This window comes from Chlamydotis macqueenii, chromosome 4, assembly GCF_036417535.1.
Source record: "Chlamydotis macqueenii isolate bChlMac1 chromosome 4, bChlMac1.mat, whole genome shotgun sequence".
Classification (NCBI taxonomy): domain Eukaryota; kingdom Metazoa; phylum Chordata; class Aves; order Otidiformes; family Otididae; genus Chlamydotis; species Chlamydotis macqueenii.
The window spans coordinates 3,441,913-3,461,241 of NC_141559.1; the positions used below are offsets into that span (position 1 = coordinate 3,441,913).

Consider the following 19,329-nt stretch of genomic DNA (forward strand, 5'->3'; position numbering starts at 1 on the left):
AGTAGCACCTCACTGAAACAGCTTTTCTCTTTCAGCCAAACGCTCCTCCTCACCCACATCTGAGGGCTCAAGTGAGGTTTTTCACTAAAACTTTTGAAAGTACTGCTGGTGGGTGGGAGAGGAATTTGTCTGTGCGAACTGCAAACCTTCACAAACCTTTGATGGGATGACATATCACCCCTTCCCTCTCTCTTGCTGTACTGGCTCTCTAGAAACCGCTCCAACAGACAGATCCAGATTTTCAACCTCTTTCCCCCATTTCTGGTTTCGTGTCCCGTAAACAGGATCACAGTTGCAACCTTCAGCCAGTGAAGAAAACCTTCAGTAAGCTCAGCCCACGTGTGACTGTACGCAGAACAGCTGCAACTAACAGCGTGAAGTGAAAGATGGCCTCGACTCACAACCGCTTACCCCTCCTGCAAGACTTCCCAAAATTTATATTCTGCAGTTATATTTATCCACCTGTCAACAGTTTTGACTCCTGCCAAAAAAAAAAAAAAAATTTAAAAAAACCCCAGATTTTACTCTCGTCAAGGATGCAAACGCTAGTACAACATGTAACGTACCACTGAAGAAAAACTTACAGCCCTTCAGCAAAGGAACTCCTGAAGAATCCCCTCTTGGTCTTGGAAGAGGGGGCATTCAGATGCACCAATACGTGTTCCTAGGCACCTAAAGTAGGATGAGGATGAGGACGCCCAACGTTTACAACTGAAGAGCGATGCCAGCAGGCAGCTCAGTGTCCTACCAAAGCAACTTCCATCTTTATCCCATTTCCACGTAACACTTCAAATGAAAGCGGAAAGGGGCTGAAGCCAGGCAGCCAACAAGACTGCGATTTGGAGGAAAAGGACCTCAAGAACACAGGATGCTGCAGCCCACCTGCCTGCTGCGTCCTCTCCATGAACTGTGGGTGAAGGCTCGCGTCCTCAGACCCGCAGGCTGCATCAACAGCTCTGCAGAACGTTACCGCGGAGAGCGGAGGAGCAGGCATCACTTCACATGAAGCCGGGGTGCAGAAGTGCCATGCCCACACCTTCCAACCCCTACTTTTTAAATGAAAAAAAAAGGAAAAAAAAAATCAAAAAGCAAGTCATGCCTCTAGCCAGCTTCCTGCAAACAAGGTTTGAGGACGTTTATTGCCAGCTAGCGCAATCAGAGTTTCCAAACAGAGAGATTCAAATCTTCCTCAACATGTACCTTCTACACACGCCGTGTGTCTGAGGGGCACGCAGCTGGGCCAGGCCAGGGACAGCCCAGCAAGTCCTGCACAAGCACAGGCATCTCCACGGAGTACCTCATGCTCCCAGATGAGAAGGGAGTATTTAAAGCCCACTTACTACCAATGCAGTAGCATATTTTATCTTTTTTAACCTCAAAAATACTTGTATGCCAGCTTCCTGGACGGTGCAGAATACCGACTGCTAAAAAATGTTACTGGTTTTAAGTGGAAACCAGGGCAGGTTAAAGGAGGTGCTTTCAGAAACAAGGTGCTGCTATGCTCCATCTGGAAGAGGGATCTGTAAGAGTCTGCGCTTCAAGGAAGCCACATTTCAGCCAGCACCGGTGTCAGCAGTCCTGCCCGAGAACAAGGGCGTGAACTCCGATTTTCTCTCCGAGCGCAGAGACAGCCCTGCAGGCCTGGAATGCACTGAAAGGGCTCTGCAGAAGGAACATCGCCTGCGAGCCTCCTCCGTCTATCACAGAATATCCCTGCCTGGATTTTTGGAGGTGGCATCTTTCCCAAGCAATAATTTACTTCGGATAACACATATCTGTACACGTTCAACGTCCCTAACTCTCTCCAGACAGGAGAGCAGGAGGTTGTTTATCAAGTACCGGAGTTTGGCTTGTTTGACTGAACTGGACATAAACTTAAAAAAAAAAAAGGATTGACATTTCCAGTCTGCACCAGTTCCCAAGTACAGAAGCACAGCTAGATCGGTTTTGAACTGAAACAAAGCGTGTACAGGGAAGGTTTGCACCTCTGGACCTGTTGGCTCTCTTGCCTGTATCCACAGACGTGTTCCATCAGGCTGGGTTGTTGTGGGACCAGCAGCTCGGCCTGGTGAGTCAAATCCCCATTTGGCCAAAACCTGAGTGCGCAGTTTTCACCAAAGAAGCTGAGAAATCATCTTCAGGGACGATAATCTAGGGTCAGGCCTCACAGTCCTTAGGGACAGATCAGGAAACACAAGTGATGGACTGAATCAAAGCTGCTTTAAGCTTTCTACTCAGTAAAAACAAAGCTCTTGGTATAAAGGAGAAAATGGAGTTGCTTCCTAAACTTCCAGGAACCATTTTAACAAGTATGTTACCAAAGATTTTGCGAACCAAACTCTAAGTGTTTGTCCTTATATTTGAAGCTGAAATAAAGTACGAATTACATACAAGCTGAACAGACAGTGTCTAATACTTGGCAAGGTAATAACTGCAAAAAAAAAACAACGGAAGAGGAGCTATGTAAATGCTCCATTTACAGACTGAGAGGCACCGAACCCTTCCTCAAGGTGTTTGGGTTTGCTTCATGTAAAATCGGGTTATGCTTGTTCTAAAACACGGTTACAAAACAGAAGAGATGAATCCAAAAAATCTTCCAATTCAAAGAAAAAGGTTGAAATGTCACCCTGTTCAGTCCCTTCACCTCACCAACCTCACCTACACCAACAGCGCTTCGATTCTATTATCTCACTACATGTGCAGGCACCCACCACCTCCTCTGAAGGCCGCGTCCGACACGCTGCATTCCCAACCCAGCATTCAGCGAGCCTCACTCTCTGACAGGTACCTGAAGCGCGCGTGAATCCAATCCCTCCGGTCAGCGGCGAGCAGAGGCCCCGGTTCCAGCCAGCCATCACGCAAAGCGGCGTTATGCAAAGGTCATTAACACCGCTGTCCCAGCAGCCCTTAATCCCGGGAACGGCAACACCCTCGCTCTGCTATTCTTGGGTCCCGTCACCAGGAAGGCGCTCAGCCGCGTAAGAGGGCACAGCGGGCTGAGGATTTCCTCTTTCCTTGGTGTCCAGCACTTCTCTGTTCTCTCCCCATCTGACCGTACCCCAGACGCGCGCCCAGCGAGCCCCTGCAGAGCCGGCCCAGCTGGGACAGATGCTGTCCGTTTACAGCCACGCATCCTGTGAAATTACCTCCAGCATCTCAGACTAACGCTCACTCTCTGGTTGTCTCCACACTCTGCATTTCACTCCTTGCTCAGTTTCTGCTACTTTTTTTCCCCTTCAAAGGAAAGCAAAATCCAAAATTCCCTCCTTCCCAGTCACAATGCAGCCTCTTCTCCTCCACTGGCCAACTGGTACCCTACCCCACGGCAAACGCCTTCGCTCTGCCCCACTCCACTAAACCACAGGGTTGACTCCTAACAGACACTTCAAATTCTTACGCTGGCAGCTGCCTCAAACGTACGTGAGATATTTCATGTCAGCTTTCTCCCAACTCCATTAAAATTGCTGTTCCAAATTCCCCAATTCTCTGTTTCGAATGTTCTTAGAACTCTTTCGCATCTGAACTTGAGCCACGTACCCCTGACTCCTTCCCAATTAACAGATGAAGATTAAAACAGTAGGGTTGTAACTGAGATTCCTTGCCACAATTACCAGTAATGAATATCAGACTAAGCTGGTGAAGCACACTGGTCTTTGTCTGAAGAGAACTGGTCTTCTCCTGGGCACACTTGCCGTAACTCCGAGTGGAGGCAGCAGCTGGATACACGGTGCACATAAACCATTCAGCCCTTCAAAATTCCAGTAAAACACTTAAGGCTGGCACAGTCTGGATATCCAAACTGCCTCAGATCAGCAACCACCTAAGGGACACAAAACTAAATGGAAATAAAGAGCCATTCATAAATGATGGAGAATGTCAAAACCAGACTCAAATTTCTGAAGGAAGCTTGGCATTATAACATACGTGGAACTAGGGAAGAAAGGGTTGTTGGCAAGCCAGGAAAAAAAAGTGTAGGAAACAAATAATTCAGGTCAGCTATGAAGACAAGAGTTTCAGAAGGGAAAAAACCTGGGGAGATGAGGCCACCTGTAACTCAATGTTTGGAAATTCAAGACAGTAACCTGAACTACTCCTATCCTTTACAGTGTTCTAAATTAACTCTGCCAGCTCGTAAAAAGATCTGGCCACCAGCGCAAAAGAGCAAGTCCCTGCAAGAACCCGGTAAAGGATCCGGACACATGAGATGGTGAACAATACAGAAAAAGTTACACATGATGCAGCTATTGCACGGGACACCTGGAATTCTGTGTGGTATTTAAGTAATCCCATTCCAAAAATACATAGTGCAAAGAGGTCAGAGTGGAGACGACCATGGGAAAATTCTCAGAGAGAGATGAAAAGACTGCACTTTTTTACATGCAGATAGAGAGTAGACAAGAACATACCCAACTGTAGAAAAAATAGAGGAAAAATATCATTAACTCTTGCTCAAGTGACACAAAACAGAAACCATGATGAACAAAATGGAAGGCATAAAATCAAAACCTGATGGAAGGAACAGCTTTTCAACTACGGCACAATTAGCCTGTGGAAACGATTCTCCTAGGACATCGATACATCCAGAAACCAAACAGGAATTTCTACAGATCTGATCACCCGCACGCCATACAAGAACCGAAATGTAAATATAAAATTAAGATATGCAGAGTTCTTGAAGACAGGTAATTATGTCTTCTGGTGTAAAACCAACTCCTGGTTTCTGAGCATTGACAAGAAAACTTTCTCGGGACAACGGGGGAACTACAGCTGCGAAGCACAAGCGGACTTTGCGACTTGCTGTCCCTGCCAGCTGCTGCTCCCTGAAGGATCCGCACCACTGAGAGCCACAGGCCCTGGGCTAACGACACGACTGATCTGATCCCACGTTCCTGTCTTCACCTGCAGCCACCACCCAGCAGCACAGTTTCAAAATGAAAAATTCACCTGTTTCTTCCACCAAAGATCAGGTCGTATGATCCCTGCTTGCTCCCCTCTCTTTTGCACAGGAAGCATTTTCCCACTTGCAAAAAAATTATTTAACGAAATCCCAACCATCTGCAATTAGCCTCAACAATCTGAGCTGTATCATCTCCTGGGCTGTTCTCCTGCGTTCCAACTTTTTTAGCCTGTTCCCGGTTTAGCAGGCTCTCTCTCCATCCCATCTCTCTCTCCCAGTCCCATTTAAGCAGCCATCCCCCAGATTTCAGAACAAGCTCATGGGCAACAGAGAAGACATCAAGAGGAACGGGACTTTAAGACAGTCTCCTACGAAGCTGCTGAAGAGCTGCACAGCAATGAAAACAGATAAAGATTTCTCTCCTCTGCTTGATAATTTCAGTACGAACGGAGGGCATCCAAAACGGACCTCAAGCCGATCAAAATTCAGATACTCCACCCCTACAGATACTCAAACGGACAGTAATGCTACATTTTATTCTGCTTTTTGTTTGCAAAACTTAAAACTGGTTAATTACTGAAGGGAAAAGACTTATTAGCACCACAAGGAAGCCAAATCCCGAGTAAATGTGTTTCTCACAGCCTAGAGCAATGCTCTTGGTGCTTCTCGCCAGCCTGCTCCCGGCTGTTTCGAGGTGAAGCCACGGGGCGCTTGATTTCTAGAGAGGGGACGCGTCCCGCGAGCCAGGGCAGAAGCTGCCACAGATCTGTGTAAGTACCCACTCAGGCTTTGCATTTCCTTGCTATCTTTTTACACACAGCATACAACTTGTTTTCAAAAATCTGGCCTGTTGCGGGCTGGCGCTAGCTCAGGAGCAAACTCAGGTGACACGGAGGGATGAAATATCCGCTCCAAGCCACCGCAACCTTTCCGCTGATGAAGACTACTCCAAACCTGCAACACGAGATGGCTGTTTTCTTCGATCGGGTTTCCTCCCCGTGATCAGATCAGGAGTGAATCCCTAGACAACAGAGCACTGTAGCGAGCGACAACCGACACCAGTACTCACTGAGTGGTTTAAGGATGCTGCCGCCTGTCTCGTCAGCGTTTTCTACGTCTGATTTGTCGGAGTAGTTCTCAGAGATTTTCTCCTTTTCCTTCTTCTCTTTGTGCCCAGGTCGTCTTCTGTGACGCCGCCTTCTCCTATAGCTCTTCGGCACGTGGACCCCGATGTAAATAGTGTGATGACCTACAGAACACAAGCACAGCAAATAAAAATATTAGCTTCAACTGCACAAACTCTGTGCATCCCTGGTCAGTACAGTTCACGCTGTGTTTCATTCAAACAGGCAAGCAAAGTATCTTTTTTGCTGGCCTAGCACTAATTAGTGGCATGTCCCTGGTCTCCAAACGTGAGCTAGGAGCTCCCGGGCTACCATCTGGGAAAGTATTTTTTGTACAATCACTGCTGACAGTGCATGCCAGCGCAGACTCTCTGATCATTACTCTATCCTTGTGACTCATTTAAAAACAAAAATAAAAACCACACAAGGCCATCATACTCATTTTGCAATATTGAACACAGTGCTCTTCAAAAACATTCGACATTAATTTTTCCATTTGTTTTATCAAATACATCGGCTGGACTTAACACCTACCTTGTGCAAACCAATCCAGCTTAATTGCAGAGCTTAGAGCAACAAAACTTCAAAACCAAAGCATCCCTGGACCGTGCAGCCCATTGCATAACGAGCGTCAGAGCCATGAGGGTATTGTTACAACGCAGCAGAGGAGGAAGGGCTGCTAACATCGGGCAGTGTAAACTCCTAAGTACCTGGCACTTTCCAAAATAAGAATTAAGTAATAAAAGAGCAAGTGCCAAATTTCATATGCTGACTGTAAACACAAAGCATGCCTTTTCCCTTTCATACAGACTTGCATTTCAAATTAAAGCCCTTAAACCACACTTGCCAGCTGCTATGCCTTTTTGCTGAGTCTGAGAAAAACGCTTTATTTTCAGGGCTTTCTGCGCTTCTACCAACTTAGGATAAATATCTTTCCTTGTGCTTACAGAAAGCATTTACACGTCTTTTTCTGTGCCCGAATAATTCAGACACCTTACTGTACGCTCTAAAAACAGCTCCTTCAGAGTTAACTCTTGCTAAACGACAGCTGTCATTCTAAGCTTTTGACCGAATTTGGTTTCCCCACTCACGTCTTGGCGCAGCCGAGCAGCGAGTGCCAGACAAACGCACGTGCCCCGGCACCGACCGAAGCACGTCCATCTGAACGAACACGCCGCAAACGCACGAAATAACAGATGTATTCATCTCAGGTACAGTCACTGACTGCTGCTCACAGCAGAGCATTGCTGCAGAGCTGTCCCCTGTGCAGTCACTCCCTCGGTCACCGCGCATCCGTCCACTCTCAGCCGGCGCTATTAAACCCCACGCGAGCATCCCGATGACACATTCCAGAGAAGACGGACGCTCCGGCTTTCGGAGAGCTGCACTCCATCCCGCAGCACTGTCCCAATCCCTGTCACCCGCAAGCGGCACCGACTCTCACCGTTAGCTCTCGGGCAGCACGGCAAGGTTCCAGGCGAAGCGCCTGTTTTGCGAGGCACGGGAAGCTGCTCTGGAAACGCCAGCGCAACCGTACTGCCAGAGTCTGCAGCCACCAGTTAGCTCCACAGCTCAACACGTGTCTAATCCCTCGTTACGACAAATCCAATCTTGGAGCCCCAACAACTGAAAATTCAGGCACCAAATACCCAATTTCCACAGCCAACCGACTTCTCCACGAAAAACAACGCTGTATTTGCCATCTCCAATTCCACACACGCTTGAGGCCAGCTGTGAAGTCCGGGGAGTCCTTCACTTATTCTGCACGTGAATTTTCATACTGAAAGCATCCGAGATCTTCTAAAAAGCTGCTTGACCAGAGCAGTCCTCCTTGGTAGTAACTTAAAAATAGTTATCTGAGCTCCCCAAGGGCTCCACAAATAACGGAATGATGAGCTATATGCAAGGATGAGGCCAGAAGCTTATGAAAACAGCTCACGCCTTCTGCATATTGCAGCATTTTTCATACCCATCTACACTCCTGCTCTACAGCTGCCGAGGGATACACATCTCCAGCAGCAGCTCCTTTGACATGCAAACCCAGAGGACAAATTGGAAATTTTAAATCCATGCTGTTGTTGAGTTACTTAAGTGTAAAAAAGCATCTGAAAAAGGCTTAAATACCGCATTCTTCATTCTCAAAGAGCAACAAAATGAAAAAAAAACAAACACCAAACATTTTCTCCAATGTGATCGCTTAAAAAAATACGTTCATACCCAACAGCAGTCCAGCTGCCCGGTGCGGCACCCGACACTGACAACTTGCCATCTCAGGGAGCGGGACAAAAAAAGAACCAGAACCCCGGGGTTGAGCAAGGTCCAAAATCAGGCAGAGCAACAGCGACAGAAGGAAAGGGACCGGGATTTCCTGCCTCCAGCCCAGCGTGCCAGTGCCACCATTGTTGAGAGGCGGGCTCGCACCACAGAGGGAACAGGCAGAGCTGCAACGCCAAAGTTGGGACATCTGCAGCGAGACCTTACACCTGAAGAGATGATGTGGCTCCAGCGTGTCAACAGAAACCAGGAAAGCTATTCCAGCATCTGGAAACACCAGCTCTACCGTGGCAGATGGCATGAACGTTGCACAGGGATGGAGAAGGGGAAATATTATCTGAGCAGAAGGAGGTGTAGGGCAGGGGTGGCCTAGACAGAGAGGGCAGCGGGAGCTGTTCCCAAGGGATCCTTACACCAAGATCGCATCCAAAAGGACGGGCCGATTCCGGCATCTGTATTAAAACCACCTCCTCCTTTGAATCACTCCAATTCTGCGGTCAGCTTGATAACACAAACACATCATAGTAAGCCTGGAGTCTTAATACTTTAATATGCTGCCAACATACTGGACAATCTCTTTAATCTTTTGACCATGTGTGCGCAGCGCAGATTTTGGGTAATACAGAACTAAGTTGTGTATACGCAGGCAAACATCTGCGTTACTTAGCCGCTTCTCCCTGTCCCGCAAGGGAGAGACTTATTTAATGCTGCCTTTTGTCTCTCCCCACCCCTCCCCGAGCGCGCTCGGGGAGGCTGAGCAAGACATTTTCCTTTTCTGCGTACTTGAAGTGCTTGGCATCTGCTTAGGCTGTTGCAAATGCTGAGATAAACTTCTAGGCTCCCTTCCCAAAGCGCCTGGAAGGAAACAATTGACACGTACTCTCAATGTACTGGGTTTCTGAGACATTTCCTACTCACCGGGGCAACAGGGCCTTTCCCATGAGAACCATCGCCCGCAAAGGGTAACGCCTGATGAATTTAACGTGACGCGCACGCACCGCGCTGTTATCCTGGTGGAGGATGGGAAGCACGGAGCCGAGCGCTGAACTCCTGGTGATCCAGGTCCCGCTCGGCCGTAACGTTCTCGTGTACCCCCAGTACCGGGTAATTGCTGGGTTCCCCCATTGCGTCCCCCCTGCATTCACAGCCTTTCCTGGGGGCCGTCCTCACCTCCCTCCCCAGGAAAATGATCCGCCTCTGTGTGCGTCTCATGAATTTTCAGGGCTATTTTGGTTGACCAGAGGCATGTATTTCACACCACTATACAATCCCAGCGATAAGACGCGGAGCCAGACCCGCTGGTGAAAGCGGCACCTTCTCCATTCTACAGCAAAGTGCTGGGTTGTGGCTTCCTTCAACTTCCACCTGCTGTACCTACAACTTCTGAAGGCAGCTTCTTTTGCCTGAAGATAAACTTCACCGTGCACCAAATTCAGAGCAAAATCTGATTATTAACAGAGTAAGAGGCACTGATCATCAGACAGGTATTTTTCCCCTGGGAAAATTTTGGTTGAAACCACTTCTTTTGCTTTATTACGAGCTATTGCAGAACAGCAGCTCATGATCCAGAGCCCAAATTTAGAGTTCGGGTGCAGAAGACTCCCTGAATCAGTCTGACCGGTAAAAACCCACTCAGGTGTTACCAAATTTAAGTTCCGTAACAGGCAGCGTTCCCTCCCTGCCCGCAGGAATATCTGGTCCTCTCTTGCCTCTGTCCTGGCCAAGCGTGGTCTTGGTGACGTGCTGGGTGTGAAACCGCCCGACCCTCAAGTTGTGCTGACCCCAGCATGCACAAACCCAAGCGACCCCAGGCACCCTGGAGATCTGGGGATGCGCCTACATGAGAAGCGTGCGGGGAGCAGGGGAATTACTCACAATGAAGCAATTCAAGCTTGAACGAAGGCGGCTCTAGGCAGCCTCATCCCGCAGCAGCGGTTTTTCCGCAAAGCCTTTTGTGTTGTGTGTTTCAACACCTACCCGTCGCACCGCACCAGGGGCTGGGGCGGTACCCCAGAGGGGGGGTACCACCCGAAAACACAAACTGAAATCGCAGCCTTAGCACAAGAGAAGGAAAATCTAATCCTATCTGCTGATATTATTATCTAAGTGTGGTGGTAACTTCTGTGCCTGAGGTCCCTGCATTAATCTGGACACTGAGCTGAGCCTACAGCTTTCTGCAGTCTTAGCGCATGACAAAGCACAGGCTTAAACCCTGACACTGTGTAAAACTGAAACTCCTTCTCCACTCCAGATAATCTACAGTCAAACAAACAAGCAGGAAGAGATCACTTTATGTATGATACACTCTGAATTTTTAAACGCTAACTCCTCTAAGCAAACGGTGACAGCAGCCTGGCTTTGGCTTAGCAAAAAGAAAACTTGGTCATTTGGAGAAAGGAGCTGAAAGTTACAGGATCAAAGGATCACGTCTGCCTGGAGCAGAGCGTCCAAGAAGGAATCCCTTCCACATGACCGGGGTGGTTGAGACCGAGAGCCTGGTCAGACTAGCCCATACAGAATCTCAGACTGGCACCTCAGAAGGAAACAAGACCAAAACCTGACATTGAAAACCATAAAGCAATGAAAAATGAGGCGAGAATTAGCAGTTTTCACCTGGCTCTTACTTTTGCTTTCAAGAGAAGTAAGAGACACAGGTATTTCAGGCTACCTGCATGAAGGGCTCCGCTCAGGACGCCCCAGCCATTTAACTCTGGGCCACGGCTGACCTATAACAGGACCCAGGCAGGTGAAGCTGTGCCCTTCTCGGCCCGTTTCCGTAGCCTTCCATTATCAGTTTCATACCTGGGCGGAATTAAAACACGGCATAGCCCCCGGGCGGGGAAGCTTTACTTACTGATGTGGCTTCTGACACATCCTGGGAGCGTAGGGCTCTTGCTCCTACCACAAACCAGTCGCTAACTTCATGAAAACGTGCTCCCCAGCCACGGCTACCGCGTAGGAATCTGCACCCGCCGCAGCTCCGAGTCACAGCAGATGGGCAGCGGACGCGGCCCGCCACGTGCTTCCTCAGCAGAAGACGGCGCGGCACACCTTTGCGGCCAAGACGAAGGCGTCGGCGTCCCGTCAAGCGCGCAGCGAGACGCGGCACGAGCCAATGCGCTGCTGGAGCTACGGCCCGGCCAGCGCAGCTGTTAGCAGCTGCTTTTCAAACCCGGGGACGGCGGCAGAAGGGTCCTTCTTGTTTTGCGTGAGAATCGAAGGAAATAAACGGCATAAAAAGCTGGTGGCCCAGAAGGACAAATAAATCACAGGGATAATCTATTTTAAAGGGGAGATACTAAAAGTAGCACTAAGCAAGTCCCAAACTAAGCCCTGCTTAGTTTCAAATCAGCTCAAGAAATAAGAACAAAAGGCCACGCCGTCACGTGCCGGGTGCCCTCAACTCTACCTGGTTTTAAAGGGGTTGCAGGTGCTGGCGGAGGAGCAGGCGCAGGCCCTCCATCCCAACCGGCTCCACCTTCCCGGGCACAGCGGTGGCTCCGCGCACCCAGGCACAGGCGGGACGGGACGCGCAGCCCGCACGACACCCCGCATCCCAGGAGGGATCAGAAAGAGCATCAATTTCCACACAGATGAAAACACAGGCCACGCGAACAAGAGGCACATGGGAATATTGTCAATTATACATTAGGAAGATGTAAATTCTGGGTAGGAGAAAAGACGTGGAAATCCACAAGACTTGGCAGTGAACGCGGCTGGTTCATGCATGAGAAACAAGGAGCAGGAGGATTTCCTGCGGGGCTGTGCGAGAGCTGAGTAGCGTTCCCATTAACGCATATCAGCACGGACACCAACACTCAGCAGAAACCAAAACAAAACCACAACCAATTCTCTAGGCGGGCTGACCCGCCACGGTCCCCAGGCACAAACCGCCTCTCTGCAAGAGGTTCCCGTGAAGGGGAGCCCAGGTCTTCTGAGGCTTTTTTCAGACTGCCACACAACCAGTAATAGTAGGTGGATGTCCACAGCTGGACAAAAATGCTGGCTAAGAGACTAGCTGGGAGAAGCAGAAGAAATCATGTCTGTATGGGAAAGACTGGAATCAAGTAGCTCAAGTCTGTAAGCTGAAAAAAAACCGAGATGGAGGAAGCCCTCAGGAACAAGGGCCTGTAAACCAACAGTCACGTGCAATAAAGTAATTCTTCCATGGTATGCGGCAGCTGGCCAAAGAAAAGGGTCAGTGTGAACCCATCAGGCGATGAGACCAAACACTTGTCAAAGGACAACCACGAGGTTGAGCCGGGGGTTCAAGGCCATCAGGAGAACAGCCTGCCATGAGAGAGACGCAGTAACGGGAAAAAAAGGAAACAGAGGCTCCAGGAGAGACAAAACCCGAGCTACTCTCTAACTGACAGATGGAATGGGAAGGGACAAGATGAGAAACAACGGGGCTCCCTGCAATTCTGCCAGCTTTGGCACAAGAACCCCAGATTCATGACGAAGTTAAAAGCATTCAAGAGAGGATCCAGCATCACCAATGAAGATGCAGTTACTAAGTCGAGCAGGGAGCGTGTCCAAAGATCATTTTACTCATTGGTATTACTGCGCTGCACATCATCATGTGCAGTCCTTCACTAAAATCACTACACGGGGCAGGGAACTGAGCTGTGCAGGATATAAATTAGAGAATTTTTTTTTTCCCTTCTTCTCTAATATCAAGCTTCTTGAAGTTCAGTATCTCCGAAAGGTCGGTTTAACCTTTACGTAAAGTGACCTCCGCAGCCTTTAAAAGGTTCCCACGTAACAACGCTATAGTTAGCCAGAGGGAAAGTCTTCCTAGCCATCTGTCCAAAGCTCACGCTTCTCTATTTCAAACGTACGCCTGCTCGCTCCCCATCGATGACCCAGACTTGAACCGCCAGATTCCTAACAAGATTCAGAGGCCGCTCCAGCGAAGCGTGTTTGAAAGGTGAGTTAGCACTGTGCCCTGAAGAATGGCACAACTCTAAAGGACAGAGCTCACACAAAGTCAAGTCAAGAATATCTAAACAGGAAAAGAAAATTAAAAATTGAAATCAAGTCTTTATTTGACTTCTGGAAGATCCCACAAACCTGTTTAGAAGGAGCAGACCAAGCCAGTCACCAAAAACTACGCTAGGAAAGGGTCAGAATAGGAAGTCCAGAAGACACGTGTTGATGACAGCTACAAGGTACTGCTCCACGACAGGAAAACATAAGGAAGCTGGCAATGAATTAGTGGGTGGACATTGTTTAGAGAGAACAATAAACATGTGTTTAGGGCATTCTCACCGAGCTTTATATAAGCCACTGCGAGACTCTTACCCACAACCCCATAAGCTGCTTTTCTTTCTCTTCTTTGGAGCCGTGAGAGGTTACAGAAGCCACCGAACCTGTCCTGCTGGGATCTGATCTAATCTGGCCAGTACCTCTTGGATTCCACGTCAAGAAAAGGAAGAACTAAAAATGCACAGCTCTGGGGAACAGGGCAGCGGAGGGGAGCCATGCTGGACTTTCATGTTTCAGGCCAAGCTGTGCAGAAGCATGGTACCTTTGAATTTCCTAACATCTGCACTCCAAACACCGCGGTCTTTTTAGATCCTGAACTCCCAATCACTGCCAGCGACCGCGTGGAGCGGTGCATTGTCCAAAGCCTGAAGAACAAACGGCAAAGCCCGGGCACGGGTTAGCAACAAAACCAAGATGGACAACTGCAACGTGCCAGGCAGAGATCTACCCAAACCACCATCCCGTTGCTTCGGGTTTGCGAAGTGCCAGGCGGCTCACGGGAAGCCCTCATCGCTGCCCGACTTGGCATCAGCAGGAAAGCAGCCCTGCTGCAAGCCAGCCTTGATTCCAAGGCTGCAGTTCTAATTAAACATTGAGAGGCCGCGGCGTGTTTTACTAAAGGCAGACCGCGGCTGGAGCCAGGGTTGCTAGAAGGCCGAGCTGCTGCCACCGGGACACCAGGAAGGAATGCAAACACCACCATGCTCGCCGGCGGGAGCTCCGTTCACACAAAGGCCTCCAGATGCCTCTCCAGCAGCCTCCTTGGAGGAAGCACCGGAGTTTCTTAGGTCCCTTCTCACTGCTACAGAAGTTCTCACGGCGTTGTACAACCAGATTAGGAATATCACCCAAATGGGGAGACCTTCACAAAGGCTGAGATGGTGACTGAACTCACCTACAGACTGCACCTACCCTAACAAGCTGCAGGAACAGCCCTAGCATCGGTTTCCAGATTAAGCCCAGACTGTTAGACGTGGCCAAGCTTGAAGGAACCCAACCCTGACGTGGAGCCAGGTATCCTCCACTTGTACCTTCCCCTGTTTGCCAAGCGGGTTCTGTGGTTTACCTTTGCTACTTCTCTACGCTCTGATTTACAGCACAGAGTACGCCTCTTAAAATAAATAAATAAATAAAATCTGTGAACAGGTAAAAATCATGACAGTTTGCTAAACACAGCGAAAGTGAGCCGACACCGGCATTACACATTGTAAAAGTGTGACTGGGCCTCCCCAACACATTCTGTGTTACCTTCTAACTTTACATGTGCCAGAAAAATTCAGGAAGGCAATTCAGCACGTCCGGGGCTCAGACCTGAAGGCCGGGCCAAAGCTCTATCGGCTCTTCAATCTCCATCCTGAGCTGTCGGGCAGAGGGAAGTCTATACAACAGGTGGGAGAAGGCAGTCAAACACGTCTAGACTTGAATCCTAACCTAAATGACCCAGGAGAGGACCAAACCACCATGTAAGCAGCAGATGCCCAACCATAAGACCAGTCTGCACAATGACGCTGGGCAGCACCTACAGAAACTGAAGCAGAAAACAAGAGAGGGCTTAAAAAGCGACCTTTGTAGAGCTGTTATCATGAGCACACGGAGACAACGGAGGCCCATGCCCTGGACCGCTCGGCACCGTCCCAGTGCCTGCTCTCTCTGGGTAGGGACCAGCAGCTTCAGGCTGGCTCCAGCAACTGCAAACATCCGCTCAGAGAAGTTGCTTCCGTCAAAGGCTGAAAGGTACAGGCGTCCCGTTTGAGGGTCACCCTTCTAATTAACACGGCCCTCAGCAAAATTAGTTTCACCACCAGGTCAGAGGGATGATGACTGTTTCTAACCTGATCAGAGAGGGGACAAAAGACAGCCACCGTCAGAGCGGTGTGGAAACACCTTCCTTCCCTGCCACGTACCTACACTCGTAGGATGTGCCAGTGCAGAACTTATCATCGCTTGGAAGAAAACACCCCCTTTCCTTCGCAATGGGCGAACCGTATCAGATATTGACTCAGCTGGTCGCCAAACTTTTTCTTGATTTCTCCTGTGTGCACACCCAACTTATCACTACTTTATGTAAAGCCAGTTTATCATCATCCGAACCTGGAATGCAGTTTTTCTCACAGAGCTTGGAGCAGGCCGGCATCAACACCTCCTCACGCAACCCCAGCAACGTGACAGCTGAGGCCGATTCCTGACAACGGATGGAAGACGTCTGCAGTGACCAGAAGAACACCCCACGCAGTGACGGGGAGCACAGACAACCGCTGTACATGGCCATATTATCATAATGCCAAAAATTTCGGAACAAACCGCTTCATGAGCGCCTCACACTTCACAGACCTCACAGCATTTGTACTATTGACTGAATTAATCCACACGCATAAAACCGCTCCCAACTTTTCCATCGGGATTTCCCGTATTATCAAAAGTCTGCGCCGAAGTCATAGTACCGGACCTTTTCATTTACGACAAACCAGTTGACTGCCATTTCAGTACCCTGCGAAGTGTCATGGAGAACTCAAGCCGGAGAGAAGCTCATCTGAAATCTCTCACCCAGATACCTCAAAGCTGAGAAGATCCAAACCACCCGTCTTGTTTCACTAGCTGCGCGGGGCAGCGTTTGGGTCCCAGTCTGCGCCGGCCGTTCCCAAGCTGTGCCGGCTGCTGAACAGAAAGGGAGCCAAAAGGCGGTGCCCGAGTCCGCATCGCTTTGCCTTTGACGAGCAAAGCCCCAGCCAGTTTTACCCAAGCAAAATGCAGCCTACTCTATTCTCTGCATATAAATACAGGTGCCAAAGAAAATTTATGAAGTACTCCGCGTTGAGAGTTTATCTGATCAATTTTTCAATCATATTTCTTTCCGAAGCAATTAAAAACTCCAGCTGATAGGAAACAGCTGTTTCTGAAAACGGAGAAGGTCTGCCTACAGTCAGCGAGCAAAACCTGAGGGCGGGGATGAGAAAAGAAAGAGAAGACAAAGTCAATGGGTCAATACAGCTCATTTCTCCTAGCTTCTGCCTGCTGTTAATAAAGGTAAAGATTTTCACAGTTGTCTTTGCCCTTCCAACCTCTCTTCTCATTGATCCCACCATCAAGCAATCATCTCGGGCTTACGGCATCACGCAGCTTTCCACCAGCCAAGCGCAACGACACAACTGAGTTGTGAACAGGAGGGAAGTGCGGGGAGCAGTCAGCTAAAGTGGAAAAAGTAGTTACGGAAAGTTGCTACAAAAACCCCTCAATATAGTAAATCCCATCATGGTACCAGGACTCATCAAAAAGTTTCCACTGAAACAGCGTTTTTTTCCTGAATTCCCTCCTACAACAGAGCTATCTAAGAGAGATTCTCAAGACCTTGACTTTGCCAATCGTTTGAAACGCAGGACAAAGCACCTGATGCGAGCGCTGGTCCCCTTCTCCTCAGACCCGCAGCCAGAGCGCTCCTCGGGCCTTCCAGCAGCGGAGCGGGCAGACTGGGAACCGAGCATCCTCCTCCCCACCACGAGGTCAGGGCGGCGGCGAGCCCGGGGGAAGTTACGCTCAAGGAGCCAAGAATACCTTATCTGAAAGGATAAGGTGGAGCTTTACTTTTCCCCTCTTGCAAAATTGGGGATGAAGTCATCTGTTTGTGTCACACACACCAGCACTCCTAGCAGGGGCATGCCAGCACCATGTCATTACCTTCAAGGAAAGGAACGTGCGGTGCTCTGAATGAATGGGAATGGTTTTCTCGTACAGGAGGTTCAGCTTAGGGCAGTGCCTCTTCCTGGTTTCCCCCACGAAAGCTGACATTTTCACACTCGCTTTCCTTCCACGCTCTGAACCGGAGCCTTGTCTCACCAAGTCACACTTCTAGGCACTTAGGTCTGACGTCAGCGACAGCCGGCAAAGCAGCTCCTCCTGACTAACACGGGCTGAATCGATCAGCTGAGCCCTCTCACCGATAAATAATTCTCAAATGCCACCAGCTGACACCACCAATAAAACAGCCACACGTTCCAGCGCAGGACCAGACCGAGGTGCCACCTCAGAGGAGCACCGAACAATCCCTGGAACCAGGCCAAGGGGACATACTTTTGTCCGGTACGTACGGTTTCTGTTAACATTACATTTACTTAGCAAGGGCACGACCGACAACTCCCCCAAGCTGAAAATGTCTCAACATCCTACCGACCAGAACCGCCCGTTTTTTCCCCTCTCCTTGAGAAGCCAAGCCCTTCCCTCTCCCCGACCCTGCTCCACAACCAAATCAGCGAGGGCTGTGGTAACTCAGCGCCGCTATCCCCATCCTACAGACTCCACGCGAGGGCATCGGCCCCCACACGACACCACATTTTTTTTCTCTCTCCTTGCAAAGAACGTGCAGAAGAGGGATGCTCCAAATGACAGCTTTCAAGTTCTGTCTTCCTCTGGTTGAAACTGAAGTGATTCAGAAGCGACAAAAGCAGCCTGCTTTCCCAGTAAGGCGCAACGTTTTGCAGAATTTTCCCAGTCTCTCCTGCAAACGCCTGCAGCTGGGGAACCCCCAAGTCCCACTGCCCTAACACCGCACCGCCAGCTCTCTTCTCCTAAAGGTTACAGCTCCCCTTTTCCCACCAGAGGGAAAACTGTCTCTCCCTTCTGCTCAGCTGTTTTGGGTTTTTTTTCTAGAAGTTTCCTGAGAAACGTGATCAAAATTGACTGCTAGGTGAAAAAAAATTATTGGGAGAGGAATAGAGAAAAGGCAAGAGAGTCAAACAACTTTATGACACATATGTTATTTCCTTTCAAAAGCAGGCTAAAAATAAAAGCTAGCAGAAAAACAAAGTACATCTGGAGTTAACAATTCCACTTGCCGTTACCTTCTTCTACAGAGGATGCAACTGCTGTAAGCCTTTCAGAGCAGCAGGTTACACGTGTAGCATGGAAGTGGCTGAAGTAATGGAGAGCACTTGAGAGCTAACACCTTCAGCTCTCCTCCCCGAAGCCACTCCAGCCGCAGCGCAGAGATCTAGCAGAGGCTTAAAAGCGTCTGCGCTGAGCGTCAGCCGGAGGTCCTCAACCTGACGTTTTAGCCCTTCTATCGCATAAGGGAGAAATTCTTCCCTGTGAGGCAGTGAGGCGTTGGCCAAGGCTGCCCAGAGCAGCTGTGGGTGCCCCATCCCTGGCAGTGCCCAAGGCCGGGTTGGACGGGGCTGTGAGCGACCTGGGCTGGTGGAAGTGTCCCTGCCCAGGGCAGGGGCGTTGGACCAGATGATCTTTAAGGTCCCTTCCGACCCAAGCCATTCCATGAGACTACAACTCACTCTATACACGCAGACTACGACCATACAGGGGGTGCGCGAGTGCTAGACAGACACGCGCACCCGGTACAGTGATATACAGGGCACGTGTCTGTGTAGAGTCAGACGGAGCTGAGGACACGCGTCTTCCCCTCTAAGGCAAATAACATCTCTTCAAAACGCCAAAGCCTTTAACGGTTACTTGCACTGTGGTAACGCCCCAAATTTCCAGGTACGCTATGAATTCATGGCTGTCCCACTCCAGAAGAGTGGAGTGGCCAAGCAGCAACACCCCAACCGCATCATACGCGCGTGGTGACGCTGACAGATGCTACGGCGTCAGCGCCGGCCCCGCCACCGACGCCAGCGTCGTTTGTGATTTAGCTGGGTGGCTCGCAGCAGCCTGGCGAGAAGCAAGGCACTGCCTTCAGCACGAATAATGCAATTAGCCAGTTACACAGCTCCGCGGCTCTCCAGAGGCTCAGACGAGCAGCTACGGCTCTCAGAGGCCTGT

The 19,329-nt window shown here is 49.6% G+C and overlaps 1 protein-coding gene across 6 annotated transcripts in view; it reads right to left on the reverse strand.

Annotated features, from left to right (window-relative positions):
* Positions 1-19,329, reverse strand: part of SLC4A4 (solute carrier family 4 member 4) — a 145,701-nt gene that overhangs the window by 104,519 nt on the left and 21,853 nt on the right. For all 6 annotated transcript variants that reach the window (XM_086747027.1, XM_086747026.1, XM_086747024.1 and 3 more), the window contains one exon: positions 5,967-6,146. In XM_086747027.1, coding sequence (XP_086603153.1) covers positions 5,967-6,146 — 180 coding nt within the window. The remainder of the gene's footprint in view (positions 1-5,966; positions 6,147-19,329) is intronic.